Genomic DNA, 16,523 nt, shown 5'->3' on the forward strand with positions numbered 1-16,523 from the left:
AGTCCTAAGTGTTGAGGGAGAGCAGCAAGGTTCTGAGAACGCAGCCATGTGGGTTACCGTGTGTGTTGGGGATTTTTGAAGAGGATCTGTCGTTTACCCTTACTGATGTGATCTGTTAGTCCAGAAGCCACGGATACAGTTGCGGAAGAAGGAAGTTGCAGAAACCAATGTCTCGCAGTTTGGAGATGAGTGTGTTTGGAATTATGGTGTTAAAGGCAGAGCGTTAGCCGATATATAGGAGTCTGATGAAAGTGACCTTGTTATCCAGGTGTGCCAGATAGTAGAGTAGGGCCAGGGAGACGGCATCCGCCGTGGACCAGTTTCGGCGGTAGAAAATGCATTGGGTCGAGGTTGTTTGGGAGGCTGGAGTTAATGTGCGACATGACCAGCATCTGGAAGCACTTCATGATTCAAGGTGTCAGAGTTGCCGCGCCCTGGTCGTTAAGAGACCATGCCTTCTTCTCCTTGATGATACTGGTGTTGCTAACGCAGGTAGGAATTTCAGATTGGAGTACGGAGATGTTAAGGACTTCTGCGAATATTCCCACCAGATGGCCCACGCAGGCTCTGAGAATAAGGCCGACGACTCCATCGGCACCGGTTACTTTTCCAGTCTCGATGTATCTGACTTCAATTGGAAACAGACCTGTGACGGCGCATGGAACACGGCGGCCAGCTGATGCAGACATTCATCCCAGTAAAAGAAAAACAAGGTACAGCAGAGGTAATGAATCAAAACACAGACATTGGAAAGTGAGTGACAGTAAAGCCACAACGGAAGCTGCACAGATCGAGGGCGAGGGAAACTGAAAGGATTTACGATGAGTTCTCAGGGTGGCGGTAAACCACAAACAGCACGCAGGCTGCGGATATATCCAGGTGTAGGGAGCAAAGGCGACATCTACACAATAGCTGTAATATTTGTAGGAGACATTAACTGGTTTACATTACTGTGCGAAAGAATGCGCAGTAATAGACTGCAGAGTCGCTCAGCTGCAGCGATGAGACGGTGAAACTGGTGAATTTTCTTTCCTTATGGAGATGGCCGGTGAAGCGAGTGTGGGCAAAATCTGCTTTATCTCCATCTCTACCTTCACCTGCAGTTCTATACAGTATCAACTCAGGTCTTGTATCTGACCGTTGACGGTACCAAAATATAATTTCAGGATAATAGCCGCAGCTGAAAGTCACCTTCTCTCCTTCCGTCTTCACTTCTGAGGGCACCGTCTAAGTGACAGAATTTCCATGACTCGGGTCTGAAACATATTTTAGAGAAGTAAAAAATTAGAGCAACGGCTTTCACAATTCAAGTCGAAACACCTTTGAATCAAGAAAGTACTTGAATTGTCTATCGGGCAATCACCTATCAGACAAGTTCCACAAACAACCCAGAGGAAAAGTATTCGCATTTCGGCTGTGAAGGATGGGTTTGGTTATAACCCTCACAGCCAACTGCCGTCGCCCTTCAGGATGTTCCCGCATCTACAGTCCGTGCGGGTGGTGGCATGGAGATCGTGGGCGGGGATTGAATGTCAGACGAATGTGAGCACCATCTCTTCCACCAGCTCCGCCCTCCACACCCCGGCTACCAGCCTACTTCCCCAGATGCGACACAGTCGATGTGTTTTTATAAGAACGTTTCAGATTGCAGAGACTGGCTGAGGAAAGAATCAACCCTGGTCAATTTAACGGAGACAGCACGGCACTAATAACTAAAGCTGACGACATCAGTAAGGAGTGGAACACGGCGGTCAGCTGATGCAAACATTCATAAATCCCAGAAAGACATGAAAACAGAGTGTAGCAGAGGTTATGACTCAAAACACACACGATGGGAAGGGATTGACATTAACTCCACAACGGAAGCTGCACCGACCAAGATTCCGCAGGTTGTCATTGCACATGGGGTCACACTGTTGCAGGGAAAACGTCACTCAGAGTGCGCACATACCCCGGAGGCCGTGACATCAATTGAGTGTTTTTCTGTACTGCACACTGACACATTTGGGCAGCCAATCATTGTGCATCGCAGAGTTTTTGTAATATTTTACCTGTAATGGAAACAATATATCAGCGCGCACATAAATTTGTCCACTCGGCACCTTGCTGCAGACCACTGTTTCGTGGGTTATCTCTGAAATTTCACAACTTGCACCGACAATCCTCGATATATTCCTTTGCAATTCGTGACGTCTTCACGCAACTTATTTTTGCGTCATCATCACATTTAGCAACCAGATCTTCCGTGATTTCAGCGGAGCCATTCACAGAAATTGTGAATAGTTCGCCCTGCTGTGATTCTTGTGATACACCACTCGTTGCAAAGAGAGGCATCGTGAAAATCAGAGCGAAGAGCGGGCTGACATGGAAGGGAGGAGGAAGAGAGAAGGAATCAGTTACGGAAACATGTAAGAATGAGGGGGGAGAGAGAGAGAGAGAGAGAGAGAGAGAGAGAGGAGATACATATATAGAGCGAAGGAGGTGAGAGAGGGTAGGGAGAGAGAGGGGGGAGAGAGGGGGGAGAGAGCCAAAGGAGTGGAAAGAAATAGTGGGAGAGGGAGGGAGAGAGAGAAAAAAATGGAGAGGATGATAGAAAATATATGAAGAGAGAAGGAAGGAAAGAGAGAAAGAGAGAAGGGGGGAGAAAGGGAAAGGAGAGAGAGGGAGAGGGATGTGGGATAGAGAGAACGAAGTGGGTGAGAGAAGACAGATTATGGCTGTGGGCGTTCCCAAGGACTTATTCCTGGATTGGAATTGGCTCATGCTTGACCGCTATAGAACAGCACTGGGTTAACCATCGCTAAAATTCTCTTACTATCTCTCTCTCTTTCTTTCTCTCTAATTCTCAGTCTTTCCTCTATCTCTCGCATTCTCCCTTGTTGAGTGTGTGTGTGTGTGTGTGTGTGTGTCGGTGTGTCTGCATGTCTGTGTGTGTATGTGTGTGCCGTTTTATTTGTGTTTGTGTGTGTCTGTGTCTATGTGTGTTTGTGTATCTCGCCACTTTGAGTTTCTTCTACTCAATGAATCCAGAGCCTGTTGTTTTCTGACGTGTTTTGTTGCGGAAACAAATAGGAAAGATTCAGTCACCCAGGAAAAATCACGAACCAACAGTGAAGAAGGATAGACTACATTACTGAATTGAATTTACTCCGCGTTGGCTGGATATTTGTTTGGTACAGTCAGGATCGTGAGGAAAAGCCGGGAGATACGCTGGAGATACATTGTTGAAGAACAGTACCCCTGTCTCCAGAAGGTCCGGAGCAGGTTTCGGATGCTTTGCTGAAAGACAACAAGGGGGTATATTTAGGTATCACCACTGCTCAGCGTAGCTCGATGCCATGGTGTTACACTGTGGGAGGGAGAAATCCCTCGGAGAGTAGATGGTTGCTCTCGCCATACGGCGCTCTCGCTCCGGAGAACCGGACAACAATTCAAACGACGGCACGGGTTCAGAAACATTACTTTCCCCTGAAGTGATGGTCATCATGATCGAGTTAAAACTTACTTTGTTTGTAAATTTGTGAAGGGTGAGGGAATGTGTCAGTTGAATTGCTTGGTGTCGACAAAGTCAGTGGGAGAAGAAATGTGAGGTGAGATTTTCAGATGGATAGACCTGGAGTGAGAAAGAGAGGGGGTGTGGAGCGGAGAGAGATAGCGAGGGGGTGAGAGAGGAAGAGAGATATGAGGATGAATGCGGACGTGAGAGAGCAGATAAAGGAGGGCAAGGGCCAAGGAAGAAAGAGTGAAGAGCGGCAGTGAAAGATTGAGAGTGATAGATGCTCAGAGATCGACAGACAGATAGATAACAGATAGATGGACAAATATATAGAGATAGATGCATGATAGATAGGTAGAAAGATGGATAGGTAGATAGATAGATAGATGATAGACAGACAGATAGATAGAAAGAGAGATAGTGAGAGGGAGAGAGCGAGCGCGAGAGAGACTACATGAGCCACAGCTGAGATTCACCTAAGCTCCGATACGCCAAGCCCTCAAACATCAGCCCATTCTCTACCAACAATACGTCCCACACCACTATAATCGATCCTGACTTGAATTCAATCTCTCATATTCGTCATTTGTCATGCAGTGGCCAATTTTCAATGCAATGCTCTCAGTCTTTATGGACCTCACGTGCCTGAATCTTCGGGATCATCTTGCCACGAGGAACCTTGCCTGGAGCGTTGCTGAGGTCCATGCAGTCAATATCCACCTGACTAACTATCATCAATCATCTTCGTCACGGACACAGAAACTCAATGAAGGGTGAAGGGCGGACCCCTCCCGGAGGAAGCCGTGCAGCCTATCCGGAATAAGTCTGCTTTTCTAAATGAGATTAGATCTTATTCCAAAGAATCTTCACCAAAAATTTCCCTCTCTCTGATGTGAGGACCATCGGTCTATAATTTCCTGTTTTTCCTTCTTCATTGCCCTTCTTAAACTGAGGAACAACACTGACTGTTTTTCAGTCATCTGGAACACCGCCTGTAAATACAGAGAATACAAAGATCTCCGTTAAGGACTCAGACGTTTCGATGATGCCTCTTTCAATAATCTGGGAAAGGTTCCATTTATTCATGGGGATTTATCCACCTTAAAGTTGCTCAAGAGACCCAATGTCTCCACTTTCGTGACAAGGTCATGCCCTTAAATTAGCATACCGATACACGGATCTCACTCTCCTCCATACTTATCGCCATTGTAAATACTCATCCAGTCCTCATCAGAATAATAAAAAATATCTCTATCCCTTTCTTTGTTTTCAGGAATTCCCACATGCTTCTTGCCATTAAACACAGCCATCAAAGATGCCTACCGCTCCATCCAACGCCATCCCCCCTCCCACCGCATTTTGGAATGTCAGACAATCAGGCTGTGATCAGATGCGTCCTCGGCCCTTAATCTACACTACAAGACATTAATTGACCTTAAGCTCTAACTCCAGCTTCAAGATTGCAGATGACTCCATCGTAAAATTGGTAAATTGGGTTATTGTTTTCATATGTATAGAGGTGCAGTGAAACCTTGTCTTGCATACCATCCATACAAATCAATTCATGACAAACGTGTTTTGAGGTAGTGCAAGGTAAAACAATTACAGAATATCGAATAAAGTGTTACAGTTACAGACAAAGTGCAGTGCAGGTTGACAATGAGGAGCAAGGCCATGACGAGGATATTAATGAGGTCAGTACACCTTCTCGCACTGGGGGCCGTCCAATAGTCTTATAACAGCGGAATAGAAGATTTCGTTGAGCCTAGTGAACGTGTTTTCAGACTTTTGTGTCTTCTGCCCTATGGAAGGGGGATAAAAGTGAATGTACAGGGGGTGCGGTACTTGAATATGCTGGCTGCTTCACCAAGGCATCAATGAAGTGCAGACAGAGTCCATTGAGAGGAGGCTGGTTTCCGTGATGTGCTGAGGTGTGCCATCAACTCTCTGCATATTATTGCGGTTTCGGGCAGAGTAGTTTACGTCCCAAGCTGTGATGCTTCTGGATAGCATATTTTCTGCAGTGTATCGACAAATATTGGTGAGGCTCGAAGAGGACGTGTCCAACTTTTTTAGCCTCCTGACGATGCAGGGGCGCTGGTGAGCTTGCTTAGCCATGGATTCCACGTGGTTGGACCAGGACAAGTCGTTGGTGATATTTAGTCCTACAATCTGGATGCTCTCAACCCGCTCGACCTCAGCACCGTTGATGCAAATAGGAGCTTGTGCAGTGGCTCCATCCTGAATTCAATGACCAGCTCGAGTAGGCCGGATATAAAACAACGAGAGAACGGCATACACGAAGGAGAGAGTGAGCCGAGGGCCCGGTCTCAAATAACAACACAAGTGTCGTCAAAACGAAGGATCTGATTGTGACTTCAGACGGGTGGAGTACATGGCCCTTTCTTTGTCGGAGGTGCTGAGGTGCAGACAGTTGACAGCTTCACGTTGTCCTGGAGCAGCCACGTGGACGTTTCTAACAAGGAAGCGTATCAACATCTGTACTTCCTCAGAAAGCGAAGGAATTCAGCATGAGCCCGATGATTCATACCAATTCTTACAGATGCGCAATAGAAAGTCTCTCCTCCAGATGCATCACCAATTGGTTTGACAACTGCTCTGCCCAAGGCCGCAAAGGTCTGTAATTACAGAAAGCATCGCTGACCTGGTACCTATTCCTAGTCCACTGAGTCGAACAAAATCCCATAACTATACAGATAAGTCATTTTTTTGGCTTCTTTCACCCTTTCCACCATAGTGTGGATATGCACAAGTATATTCATCAGTCAAAAGACATTTCTCTCTCTAACTCAATTCCTCTCTATTTCTCTTCCTATCTCCTTCTCTCCGTCTCTATCTGTGTCATTCACACACGTTCTCCCCCGCCGTCACACACTCTATTTCGTCCACTGTCTCTTTCTTTCCACTCACATTCTGCGTTTGGACATTCTCACAGTTTTCCACCAATCAGGGCCTGCGATGTTCACTAGTGTTTATTGGCCAAATGCATGAAGCCGTGTCATGGAGCTGCAACATCAACGCTGCTTCTCCTCCCAAAGATGCAATCCCCCCAAAGAAGTGTTTCCAGCCGTGCTATCATTTATTAATTTCTGTATTTCCTGCATTTCCAGCGGGATTCGTTAATTTACATTCTCTCTGTCTCTGGCTTTAGCTCCCACTCTCTGTCTCTCCATCGATCTCGCTCTCCCTCCCTCTTTCACACACAGACACACACACACACAGACACACACACACACACGCGCGCGCGCGCGCACCCTAATGAACCCACCCTCTATCTATCTCATTGTCTATCACACCACATGTGCTGAATTAACCTACGCCTCCGTGCAGGGCGTTCCGCATGGGCAACGAGCAACAGAACAATATTGGTTCTGATCTTTTCTGCGTTCGGCGGGGTTTGCGCGGAGAATTACCGCCTCAGATTGACCCAGTGATCGTATTTCACCACGCAGTCTGTGTGCTCTCTGAATGTTAACTTGAATATCGTTGGTATTGCGGTGTCGTCAGACTAAGTTAATATTACTGAGCTGCCTTCTTCCATTGACCAGGATTGGTTGTTTTCCCACCCAATCTCTGCAGTTGAACGTTTCTCCAAAAAGTAAATCGACTGTGTCCAATCTAGGGAAGTAGGCGTGTAGGCCTAATGTGGAGGGCGGAGCAGGTGTGGAGAGGTGGTGCACCCATTGGACTGACATACGCTCCCCGCCCACCAGCTCCACGCCACCAAACGCACAAACGGCAGAAGCGGGAACATCCAGAAAGGCGACGGCAGTTGGGTGTCAGGGTTACAACCAAACCCAACCTTGACAGCCGAAATGCGAATACTCGTGCTCTGGATTGTTTGTGGAACTTGTCTGACAGGTAATTGTGCAACAGACAATTCATCTACTTTTTTTAATTCAATGGGGTTGTGATCTGAATTGTGAAAGCCCTCGATCTAATCTTTTACGATTTGAAAATATCTTTCAGACCCAAGCCATGGAGATTCTGTCACTCAGACGGTATCCTCAGAAGTGAAGACAGAAGGAGAGGAGGTGACTTTCAGCTGCACCTATGATACTACAGAGAGAAACTACAACTTATTTTGGTACCGGCAAATTTCAGACACAAGACCTGAGTTCATACTGCGCAAAGATACAGGTGGTGGTGAAAATAAAGCAGATTTTGCCCAAACCCGCTTCACCGGCCATCTGCAGAAGGAAAGGAAATTCACCAGTTTGACCATCTCATCGCTGCAGCTGAGCGACTCTGCAGTTTATTACTGCGCCTTCTGCCGCACAGTGATGTAAACCAGCTAAACCCTCGTACAAAAACCCAGGCTCTGTGTTGATATCGACTTTGCCCGCTGTAGTTGGATACATCTGCGCCCTGTGTTCTCTTTGTGATTCCCCACCCCCCTGAGACTCGTCCCAAATTGTTTCAGTTTCCCTCGGCCTCGGTCTGTAAAGCTTCCGCTGTGGCTTTTCAGTCACTCACTTTCCAATGTCTGCCTATTGACTCATAACCTCTGCTTTCCCCGGCTTTATTTTTCTGGGATATATGAATGTTGGCATTAGCGGCCGCTGTGTTCCATTCGTGATCTCTGGTCTGTTTCCAATTCAATTCACAGACATCGAACTTAGGGAATGTGACCGGCCCAATGTAGTCCTCAGCCTTGTTCGCAGAACTTGCGCAGAGCAGCTGGTGGGAGTATTCGGAGAAGTCCTTAACGTCTCCCTACTAGAATCTGAGATTCCTACCTGCGTTACGATGACCAGTATCGTCAAGGAGAAGAAGGCATGGTGTCTTAACGAATGGGTCTCTGTAACCCTGACGACGAGAATCATGAAGAGCTTCCAGAGGCTGGTCTTGTCACACATAAACTCCAACTTCGACCAATGCATTTTGCTTGCGCCGACACTGGTTCACGGCAGAAGCCATCGCCCTGGCCCTAAAGAATATGTGGCACATCCGGAGAGCATAGCCACCTCTGTCAGATTCCTAGTTACTGACCATAGCTCCGCCTTCACACCATAATTCAAAACGCACTCATCTCCAAACTCCTCAGCATTGGTGTCTGCAAACTTTCCTCCGCCGCGAGATTATTGACTAATTGACCAACACACCACAATCAGGAAGGATAAGCGACAGGGCCTCCTCAATAATGCTCAGCACACACGGTAAATCACAAGGCTGCCTTCTCAGAACCTTGCTGTTCTCCCTGATCACTCAGGATTCTGTGGGGAAAATCTGATTTAACTCCATTTAAAAGTTCGCGGTTGTCACCACCTTAGTGAGCCGAATCTGAAACAATGACGAGGAGGTGTCCATGAAGGAGATATAGAGTATGGTTGTATCGTGTCAAGACAACAGCCTCTGTCTCAGTGTCAGAAAATTGAAGTTTATCACGCCTGTCGGTGCAGATTGTTCAGAGCTTCAAATTCCTAGGTCTAAGTCTCGGCAACATATTTCACTTCTGCAGCCACGTGGACACTCTTGACACGACAGCACACCGGAGACTCTACTTCTCCAGAAGACGGAGAAAACTCGGCAGGTCAACGATGACCCTCGCCAGTTTATACAGAAGCTCCATAGAAATAGTCCTATCCGGATGGATCGTAGGTTGGCAAGGCAATTGCTCTGCCCAAGCCCGCAAACAACTGCAGAGTTGTGAACGCAGCCGAGCCCGTCACGAAAACCAACTTCCCCTCCACAGACTGAATCGACAGTTCCCTCTGTCTCGGGAAAGCAGCCAACATTATCAAGGACCCTCCTTCTTCCCCATTCCGTCCCATCAGGCAGAAGGTAGAACAGCCTGACAACACGTATCGATAGACTGAAGGAGGGCTTCCATCCAGCCTACATCCCGGTATGTCGGCCACGTACTGATCCCTGTGGTACTACAGCTGATGCAGCGTGAGACAGCGGGAGAAACAGAAGACAGGCATGGAAGGAAGGAGGAAGGGGAGAGAGATAAGCTTACAAAGAGACAGACAGGGTGACGGAGAAAGATGAAGAGCGAGGGAGAGAGAGCGAGGCACACAGTGATGAGAATACATCAACGCAGATGGAGCAGAGGGCAAAGTGAGAGAGCAGGCACACAAACACGCAGAAACAACGACACACACACACACACACACACGACCGCACGCGCGCACGCACGCACACACATAGAACAATGGGGAAAGAAGAATAAGAGAATTTTTAACCATGGCTGACACAGTGAGGTGCTTGAGCTCTCAAGCATGAGCCAATCACATACCAGGAATAAGTCTTTGGGAACCCACACATTGATAAACGTTCCTGACTTGAATTTAAGAGAGACAGATTGAAAGAGAGAGAATAGTACAGGTCGGGGAACGGCCAGTCTTGGAATCTAAACCACATCACATTCTGATTGTCGCCTGGTCGGTTCAGTCTTGAATTAAAAGCTGATGGGTATGCGTGAACTAACTCTCTCTCTCTCTCTCTCTCTCTCTCTCACGTTCACCGTCCCCATCGCACTTTCACTCTCTCTCTCTCTCTCTCTCTCTCTCTCTCTCTCTCTCTCTCTCACACACACACACACACACACACACACACACACACACACACACACACACACACACACTCACTCAACAAGGGAGATTGAAAGAGAGAGTGGGGAAAGAGAGAAGATGTGTGTGTAGAGACATTGCGGTGCTTTAGCTCTCAAACATGAGTCAATCACATACCAGGAATATGTCCTTGGGAATAGCGACATTGTTAAACGTTCCAGACTTGAATTTAAGAGAGACAGATTGAAAGAGAGAGAAGAGAACAGGTCGGGCAATAGCCAGACCTACGATGAAATCCACATCATATTCTGATTGTTGCCTCGCCGTTTGTGTTTTGAATGAAAACCTGATAGGTATGTGTGAACACTCTATCTCTCCCTCTCACTTTCTCTGTCTCTCTGTCTCTCTCCCACTTCCTCTCTGTCAGTCTCGCGCTCTCTCACACACAAGCACAAACACTCACACACACACACACACACACACACACACACACACACACACACACACACACACACACACACACAAACACAGACACACACACACACACACACACACACGGAAAGAACGACAGACAGGGAGCGAGCGGACAGAAATTGAAAACCAAGCAAGGAGATGGATATTCTTTCTTTTCATTGCATTGAGCCGCGAAGTTCTAATTCACCAACCGGTCTTCCAGCAGAGAACCACCACAGTCCATCTTACAAAAAGTGAAGATGGCCGTTGTTGTGTTCCTCATGTCCCTCACTAATTACATTGGCCGGGCTGCCAGGGGAGTCTCTAATAATGTGGACAGTGTGGATCTCTTATTCTTAATACACTCGTAAGTTGTTCAGATATTCTAGTTTGTTCCCGGAACGAGGGTGAAACATTCAGTGACCCAGGAACCTCCCGAAGTAACGGATGAAGTGACTATAATACTGAACTGCAGCTACTCGGCCATGGGCTCGATTTTCTTTTTGCTGCAGTCAATATCGTGGGGAAAAGGCGAGATATGCGCTGAAGATCCGTGGCTCAGGAAGAGTATCTCCTTCACGAGTATACCCGGAGAGTTTCTCGGCTGCTTTTCAGAAAGGTAGCAAGATGATCCACTTAAGTATCACCGGGGCTCTTGTGTCGCATACCACAGGGTATCTTTGCGAATGGTGTCACACGGTTGCAGGGTAAAAATCACTCAGAGAGAGCTCGCCAGGAGTGCACATACCCGGGAGGAAGTGACATCAATTCAGAGTTTTACTTTCTGTACTGCACACTGACACCTTTGTGCAGCCGATCATGGTGCAACGCAGAGTTGTTGTAATCTTTTGCCTGCAGTGGAAACAATATATCAGTGTGCTCATAAATGTGTCCACTCATTACCTTGCTGCAGACCACTGCTGCATTGGTTATCTCTGTAATTTCAGAACCAAAACCGACAAACATGTTTCTATTGCTTTCCAATACATTGCACCTTCTTGCAAGTTATTTTTGCGTCAGCATCACATTTAGCAACCAGACCTTCCATGATTTCACCGGAGCCATTCACGTAAATAGTGAATAGTTCGCTTGGCAGTGACCCCTGATACATATAACTCGATGCAGAGAGAGACGTGGTGACAAACAGAGCGAAGGACTGGCTGGCATCGATGGAAGGAAAGAAGAGAGAAGAAAACAGACACAGAAACAAGAAAGATGGATATATATATACTTATGCAGAGAGAGAGAGAGAGAGAGAGAGAGCAAGAGAGAGACAGATATACACATAGAAGGAGTGATGGAGGTGTGAGAAAGCGAACGGTTTTAGAGAGGAAAGACATAGTGGGAGAGGGAAGTAGAGAGAGAAAAAGAGAGACAACGATATAAGGTAAGGAGGAGAGATAGAAACAAATTCAAGTCACGAAAGGTTATCACTGTGTGGGTTGCCAAGGACTTATTCCTTGTATGGGATTGGCTCATGTGCGAGGGCTGAAGCACAGTACTGTGTCAGTCATGGCTAAAATCCTCTCTCTCTCTCTCTCTCTCTCTCTCTCTCTCTCTCTCTCTCTCTCTCTCTCTCTCTCTCATCCTCTCTCTTTCACCCTCTCTAATTCTCCCCTGTTCTGTCTGTGTGTGTGTGTGCGTGCGTGTCAGTGTAGGTGTGTGTCGGTGTGTCTGTGACTGTGTGTTTGTGTGTCTTCTCTCGAACTTTCCCCTTTCCTCCATCTGCGCTTATGGACTCTCATCATGTGTTGGTCTCTATCTCTCTCTTTTTCTTTCTCCGTCCCCCTGCCTGTCTCCTTGTAAATTTCTTTCTCTCCCCTTCTTCCTTTCTTCCATCCCTGTCTGCTCTGCTTCTCCTGCTGTCTCTGGCTGCAGCAACTGCAGTGCCGCAGGGATCGGTACGTGGGCAACTTGCCAAAATCTATATAAATAGCTCCGATGTTCACTTAAAATGTCTGGTTTCCAGATGCCGCGACGATGCAATATTGCATGAAATGTAAATTGCAAGAGACTGCAGTGAATTTAAATCGAAGAAATACAGGTATGTTGTGGTCAGACGGAACGGTAAGTTGTGACCTGACACAAGGGTCCCATGGATGAATCTCCCTCGGTTAACTAAATGACAAAGTCAGAAAAATGTGAAAAATTCCGAACTTGTTCCGTTTGCAGGGAAATTAAAGCAAACATATTGTTCAAATTGTGAATAATTACAACCACTCTGAAATGCAGCATTTGTGGTCTCCATTTGGGTCGAATGAAAAATTTGACAAATGAAGTGTTGACTCCATGACGAGGTGGATTGGCAGATCAATAATTCTGAGTGTCGAGGGAGAACAGCAAGGTTCTGAGAACTCAGCCTTGTGCGTCACCGTGTGTGTGTGTGTGTGTGTGTGTGTGTGTGTGTGTGTGTGTGTGTGTGTGTGTGTGTGTGTGCGCGTGCGTGGGTGGGGGGAGGTATTGAAAAAGGCCCTGTCTCTTATCTTTACTGATTGTGGTCTGTTGGTCAAGAAGCCAAGGATCCAGGTGCGGAGGAAGGAGGATTCAGGCACCAGTTTGGAGATGAGTGCGTTTGGAATTATTGTGTAAAGGTGGAGCTTTAGTCAATAAATAGGAATCTGACGGGGTTGACTGTGTTATCCTGATGTGTCAGATCTCAGTGTTGGGCCATGGAGATGGGATCCGCCGTGGTCCAGTTACGGCGGCAGCGAAATGCAATGTGTTCGAGGTTGTCTGACAGGCTGGAGTTAATGTGTGACATGACCAGCCTCTCGAAGCATTTCATGATTCAAAATGTCAGAGTGTCCGCGCCTTGGTAGTCTTAACGCAGGTGAAAATCTCAGACTGGTGTAGGGAGATGTTCAGGACTTCTGCGAATACTCCCATCAGCTGGCCTACGCAGGTTCTGAGAACAGGGCCAGCGACCATCCGGGCCGATCACATTCCCGAGGTTCGATGTATCTGACCTGAAATGGAAATAGACAATTGACGCGAATGGAGCACGGCTGAGAGCGGATACTATCCTTCATATATCCTAGAAAAATAAAACCACAGGAGAACAGAGGTTATGAATCAAAAGACTGACATTGTAAACTGAGAGACTGAAAAACCCACAGCGGAAGATGCACAGACCGAGGCCAATGGAAACTGAAAGAATTTTGGTCGAGTTCTCAGGGTGGCGGTAAAACCACTAACAGCACGCAGGGAGCTGATGTACCCAGCTGCAGCGGGCAAAGTCGAAATCGACACAGAAGCTGGAGTTTTTGTATGATGGTTTAACTGGTTTACATCACTGTGCGGCTGAAGGCGCAGTAATAAACTGCACAGTCGCTCAGCTGCAGCGATGCGATGGTCAAACTGGTGAATTTTCTATCCTTGTTGAGGTGGCCAGTGAAGCGAGTTTGGGCAAAATCTGCTTTATCTTCACGTCCATCTGACAGTTTGCTCAGTATGAACTCAGGTAGTGAGTGCGACAGTTGCCGGTACCAATATAAATAGTAGTAGCTCTCTGTAGTATCATAGGTGCAGCTGAAAGTCACCTCCTCTCCTTCTGTCTTCACTTCTGAGGACACCGTCTGAGTGACAGAATCTCCATGAGCCGGGTCTGAAAAACATATTCAAATAGTAAAAGATTATTCAGACGACTTTCACAATTCAGGTCGAAACCTCGCTGAATCATGAAAGTAGATGAATTGTCTGTTGCGTACTTACCTATCAGGCAAGCTCCACAAACAATCCAGAGGACGAGTTTTCGCATTTCGGCTGTAAAGGATGGGTTTGCTTATAACCCTCACACCCAACTGCCGTCGGCCCTCAGCATGTTCCCTCTTCTACCGTTTGTGCCGGTGGTGGCGTGGAGGAGGTGGGCGTGGAATTAATCTCAGACCAATGGGAGCACATCCTCTTCTCAGCAGCTCCGCCCTCTATCCACGCCCGCCCGCCTTCTTCCCCAGATGGGACGCAGTCGATGTATTTTTCTGAGAACGGTTCAGTTGCAGAGACCGGTTGGGAAAAGAACCGACCTTGGTCAATATACCGGGAACAGCTCGGTTTTGTTAACTGAGGCTGACGACGTTGCAATTTCAACGATTGTCTATTTGGCCTTCAGCGAGAAGACAGACTGCTTGGTGAAATTTGATAACTGGTTCAATCTGTCACTGAGGAAGTATGTCTCCCCGAAATCCCGTCGAACTGTTGCGAAGGATGACAGCCCAAATTGTTTTGTTGGTCGTTCCTCATTCAAAACGCGCTGCCCGGAGGCGTGGGCTAATTCGGCACATAACCAGTGACAGAGAATGGTCGATTGACGTTTGTGTGTGTGTGTGTGTGTGTGTGTGTGTGTGTGTGTGTGTGTGTGTGTGTATGTCTGTGTGTCTGTGTGTGTGTGTGCGCGCGCGCGCGCGCGCGTGTGTGTGTGTGTGTGTTTATTTGTGTCCGCATACGTGTGGGAGTGTGTGTATATGAGTGTGTATGTGAAAGTCAGAGGGAGAGTAAGACAGAGGGAGAGACAGAGAGAGAATGTTTGAAATCACTCTCTCTCTTTGTACCTCACACACAGAGAAAGAACGAGATGAGAGGGAGCATGTTTACAGAAATTGAAAAGCAAGCAACGAGATTAATATTCTTTCTTTTTGTTGCGCTGATCTGCTCAGTCCTAATTTGCCAACCAGTCTTCCAGCAGAGAACCACAACAGCACATCTTCTAATAACTGTAGGTGGCCGTTGTTGTGTTCCTCATATTCCTCACTAATTATATTGGCCGTGCTGCTCGGGGCGTTCTGATGAACTGGGTCTCTTATGCCAAAAGCACTTGCAGGCTGTTCATATATTCTCGCTTATTGTTGGAACGGGGGGAAAATGTTCAGTTGTCCAGGTTCCTGCCGAACTAACACTGAAGAGGGACTGACCAGACTACTGAAATGCATTTACTCGGCGACAGGCGCGATTTTATTTTTTCTGCAGTCAATATAGTGGAGAAAAGCTGAGATACGTGGCTCAGGAACATTACCTCCGTCACGGGAATACCTGAAGAGTTTCTCGGCTTCTTTGCAGCAAGCTCGCAAGAAGGTCAACTAAATTATCACCGTGGATCTCGTGTCGGATTCCGCAGAGAGAGACCGAGAGAGAAAGAGAGAGAGAGAGCGCGAGAGAGAGAGATGGAGAGTGCGGCGTATATAGAAAGAGAGACAAGGGGGTGAGTGAGGGAAGAAAGAGAGGGAGAGATGGAGAGATGGAGAGATAAGACAGATAACGAACAGTATTCAGAGAGAGGCTGCAAAGAACCACACAATGTGGTTGGTGTCCAGGAGGTTCAGCTCGGAATTAGCCGCCAATTCTCAGCTTGCGAAACACCACCAGTCTGACGAAGTAAAAGGTGCCGCGGATTTGCATTTTCTCTTCAATATCCGTCAGCTCCGGTGAATATCTGGAAACGTTTTGTATTTTAACATGAAGACAGATGGCATGTGCTCCCTGTGTTCCCTTCTGATTATATTAGCCATGCTGCCTGGTGATTCTCTGCTTATTCTGCCACTCTGTGGTCTGTGTGTATAATGCACTCCTGGGTGTTCACATATTCTGTGGTTTGTTTCAGCAACGAACGGGAAAGATTCGGTCAGCGAGGATCCGGTTGAATTAACGGTTATGGAAGGACATAACATAATATTGAATTGTACTTAGCCGAAAGAGAATGGAAAGCTTTTGTGGTACATTCAGCATTGTGGGAAATCTCCAAAATATTTGGTGAAGGTATTCAGCTGGAAAATAGAATGGTTTCCAGAGTGTCCAGGCAGAATTTTCGCAGAGATTCAGTAGGATCACAACAGTGTTTATTTAAATACCTACAGGAACACGCTGTCGGAATCCGCCGCGTATCTCAGTGCCATGGAACCCAAACTGTTGCAGGAGATGACGGATCCGGAGATATCCTGTCCTGGGTGTTGCAAAGGTCGGTCAGTAGAGGGCGTCCTTAGCCAAATATGCGTGTTTTCTCTCACTCTCGCTCTCTCTCTCTCTCTCACACACACACACACTAACAC

The 16,523-nt window shown here is 47.1% G+C and overlaps 2 gene segments (V, D, J or C); one reads left to right on the plus strand and one right to left on the minus strand.

The window, feature by feature from the left end:
* The first annotated feature begins 7,332 nt into the window (after positions 1-7,332).
* On the plus strand, positions 7,333-7,806 carry LOC127576440 (T cell receptor alpha variable 38-1-like). The segment is given in 2 exon segments: positions 7,333-7,378; positions 7,487-7,806. Coding segments are annotated over 2 exon segments (366 nt in total).
* A 5,963-nt stretch (positions 7,807-13,769) lies between these two features.
* LOC127576441 (T cell receptor alpha variable 38-1-like) lies at positions 13,770-14,242 on the minus strand. The segment is given in 2 exon segments: positions 13,770-14,089; positions 14,197-14,242. Coding segments are annotated over 2 exon segments (366 nt in total).
* Between the last annotated feature and the right edge of the window lie 2,281 nt (positions 14,243-16,523).

Source organism: Pristis pectinata, chromosome 12, assembly GCF_009764475.1.
Source record: "Pristis pectinata isolate sPriPec2 chromosome 12, sPriPec2.1.pri, whole genome shotgun sequence".
In the NCBI taxonomy this organism is placed as follows: Eukaryota; Metazoa; Chordata; class Chondrichthyes; order Rhinopristiformes; family Pristidae; genus Pristis; species Pristis pectinata.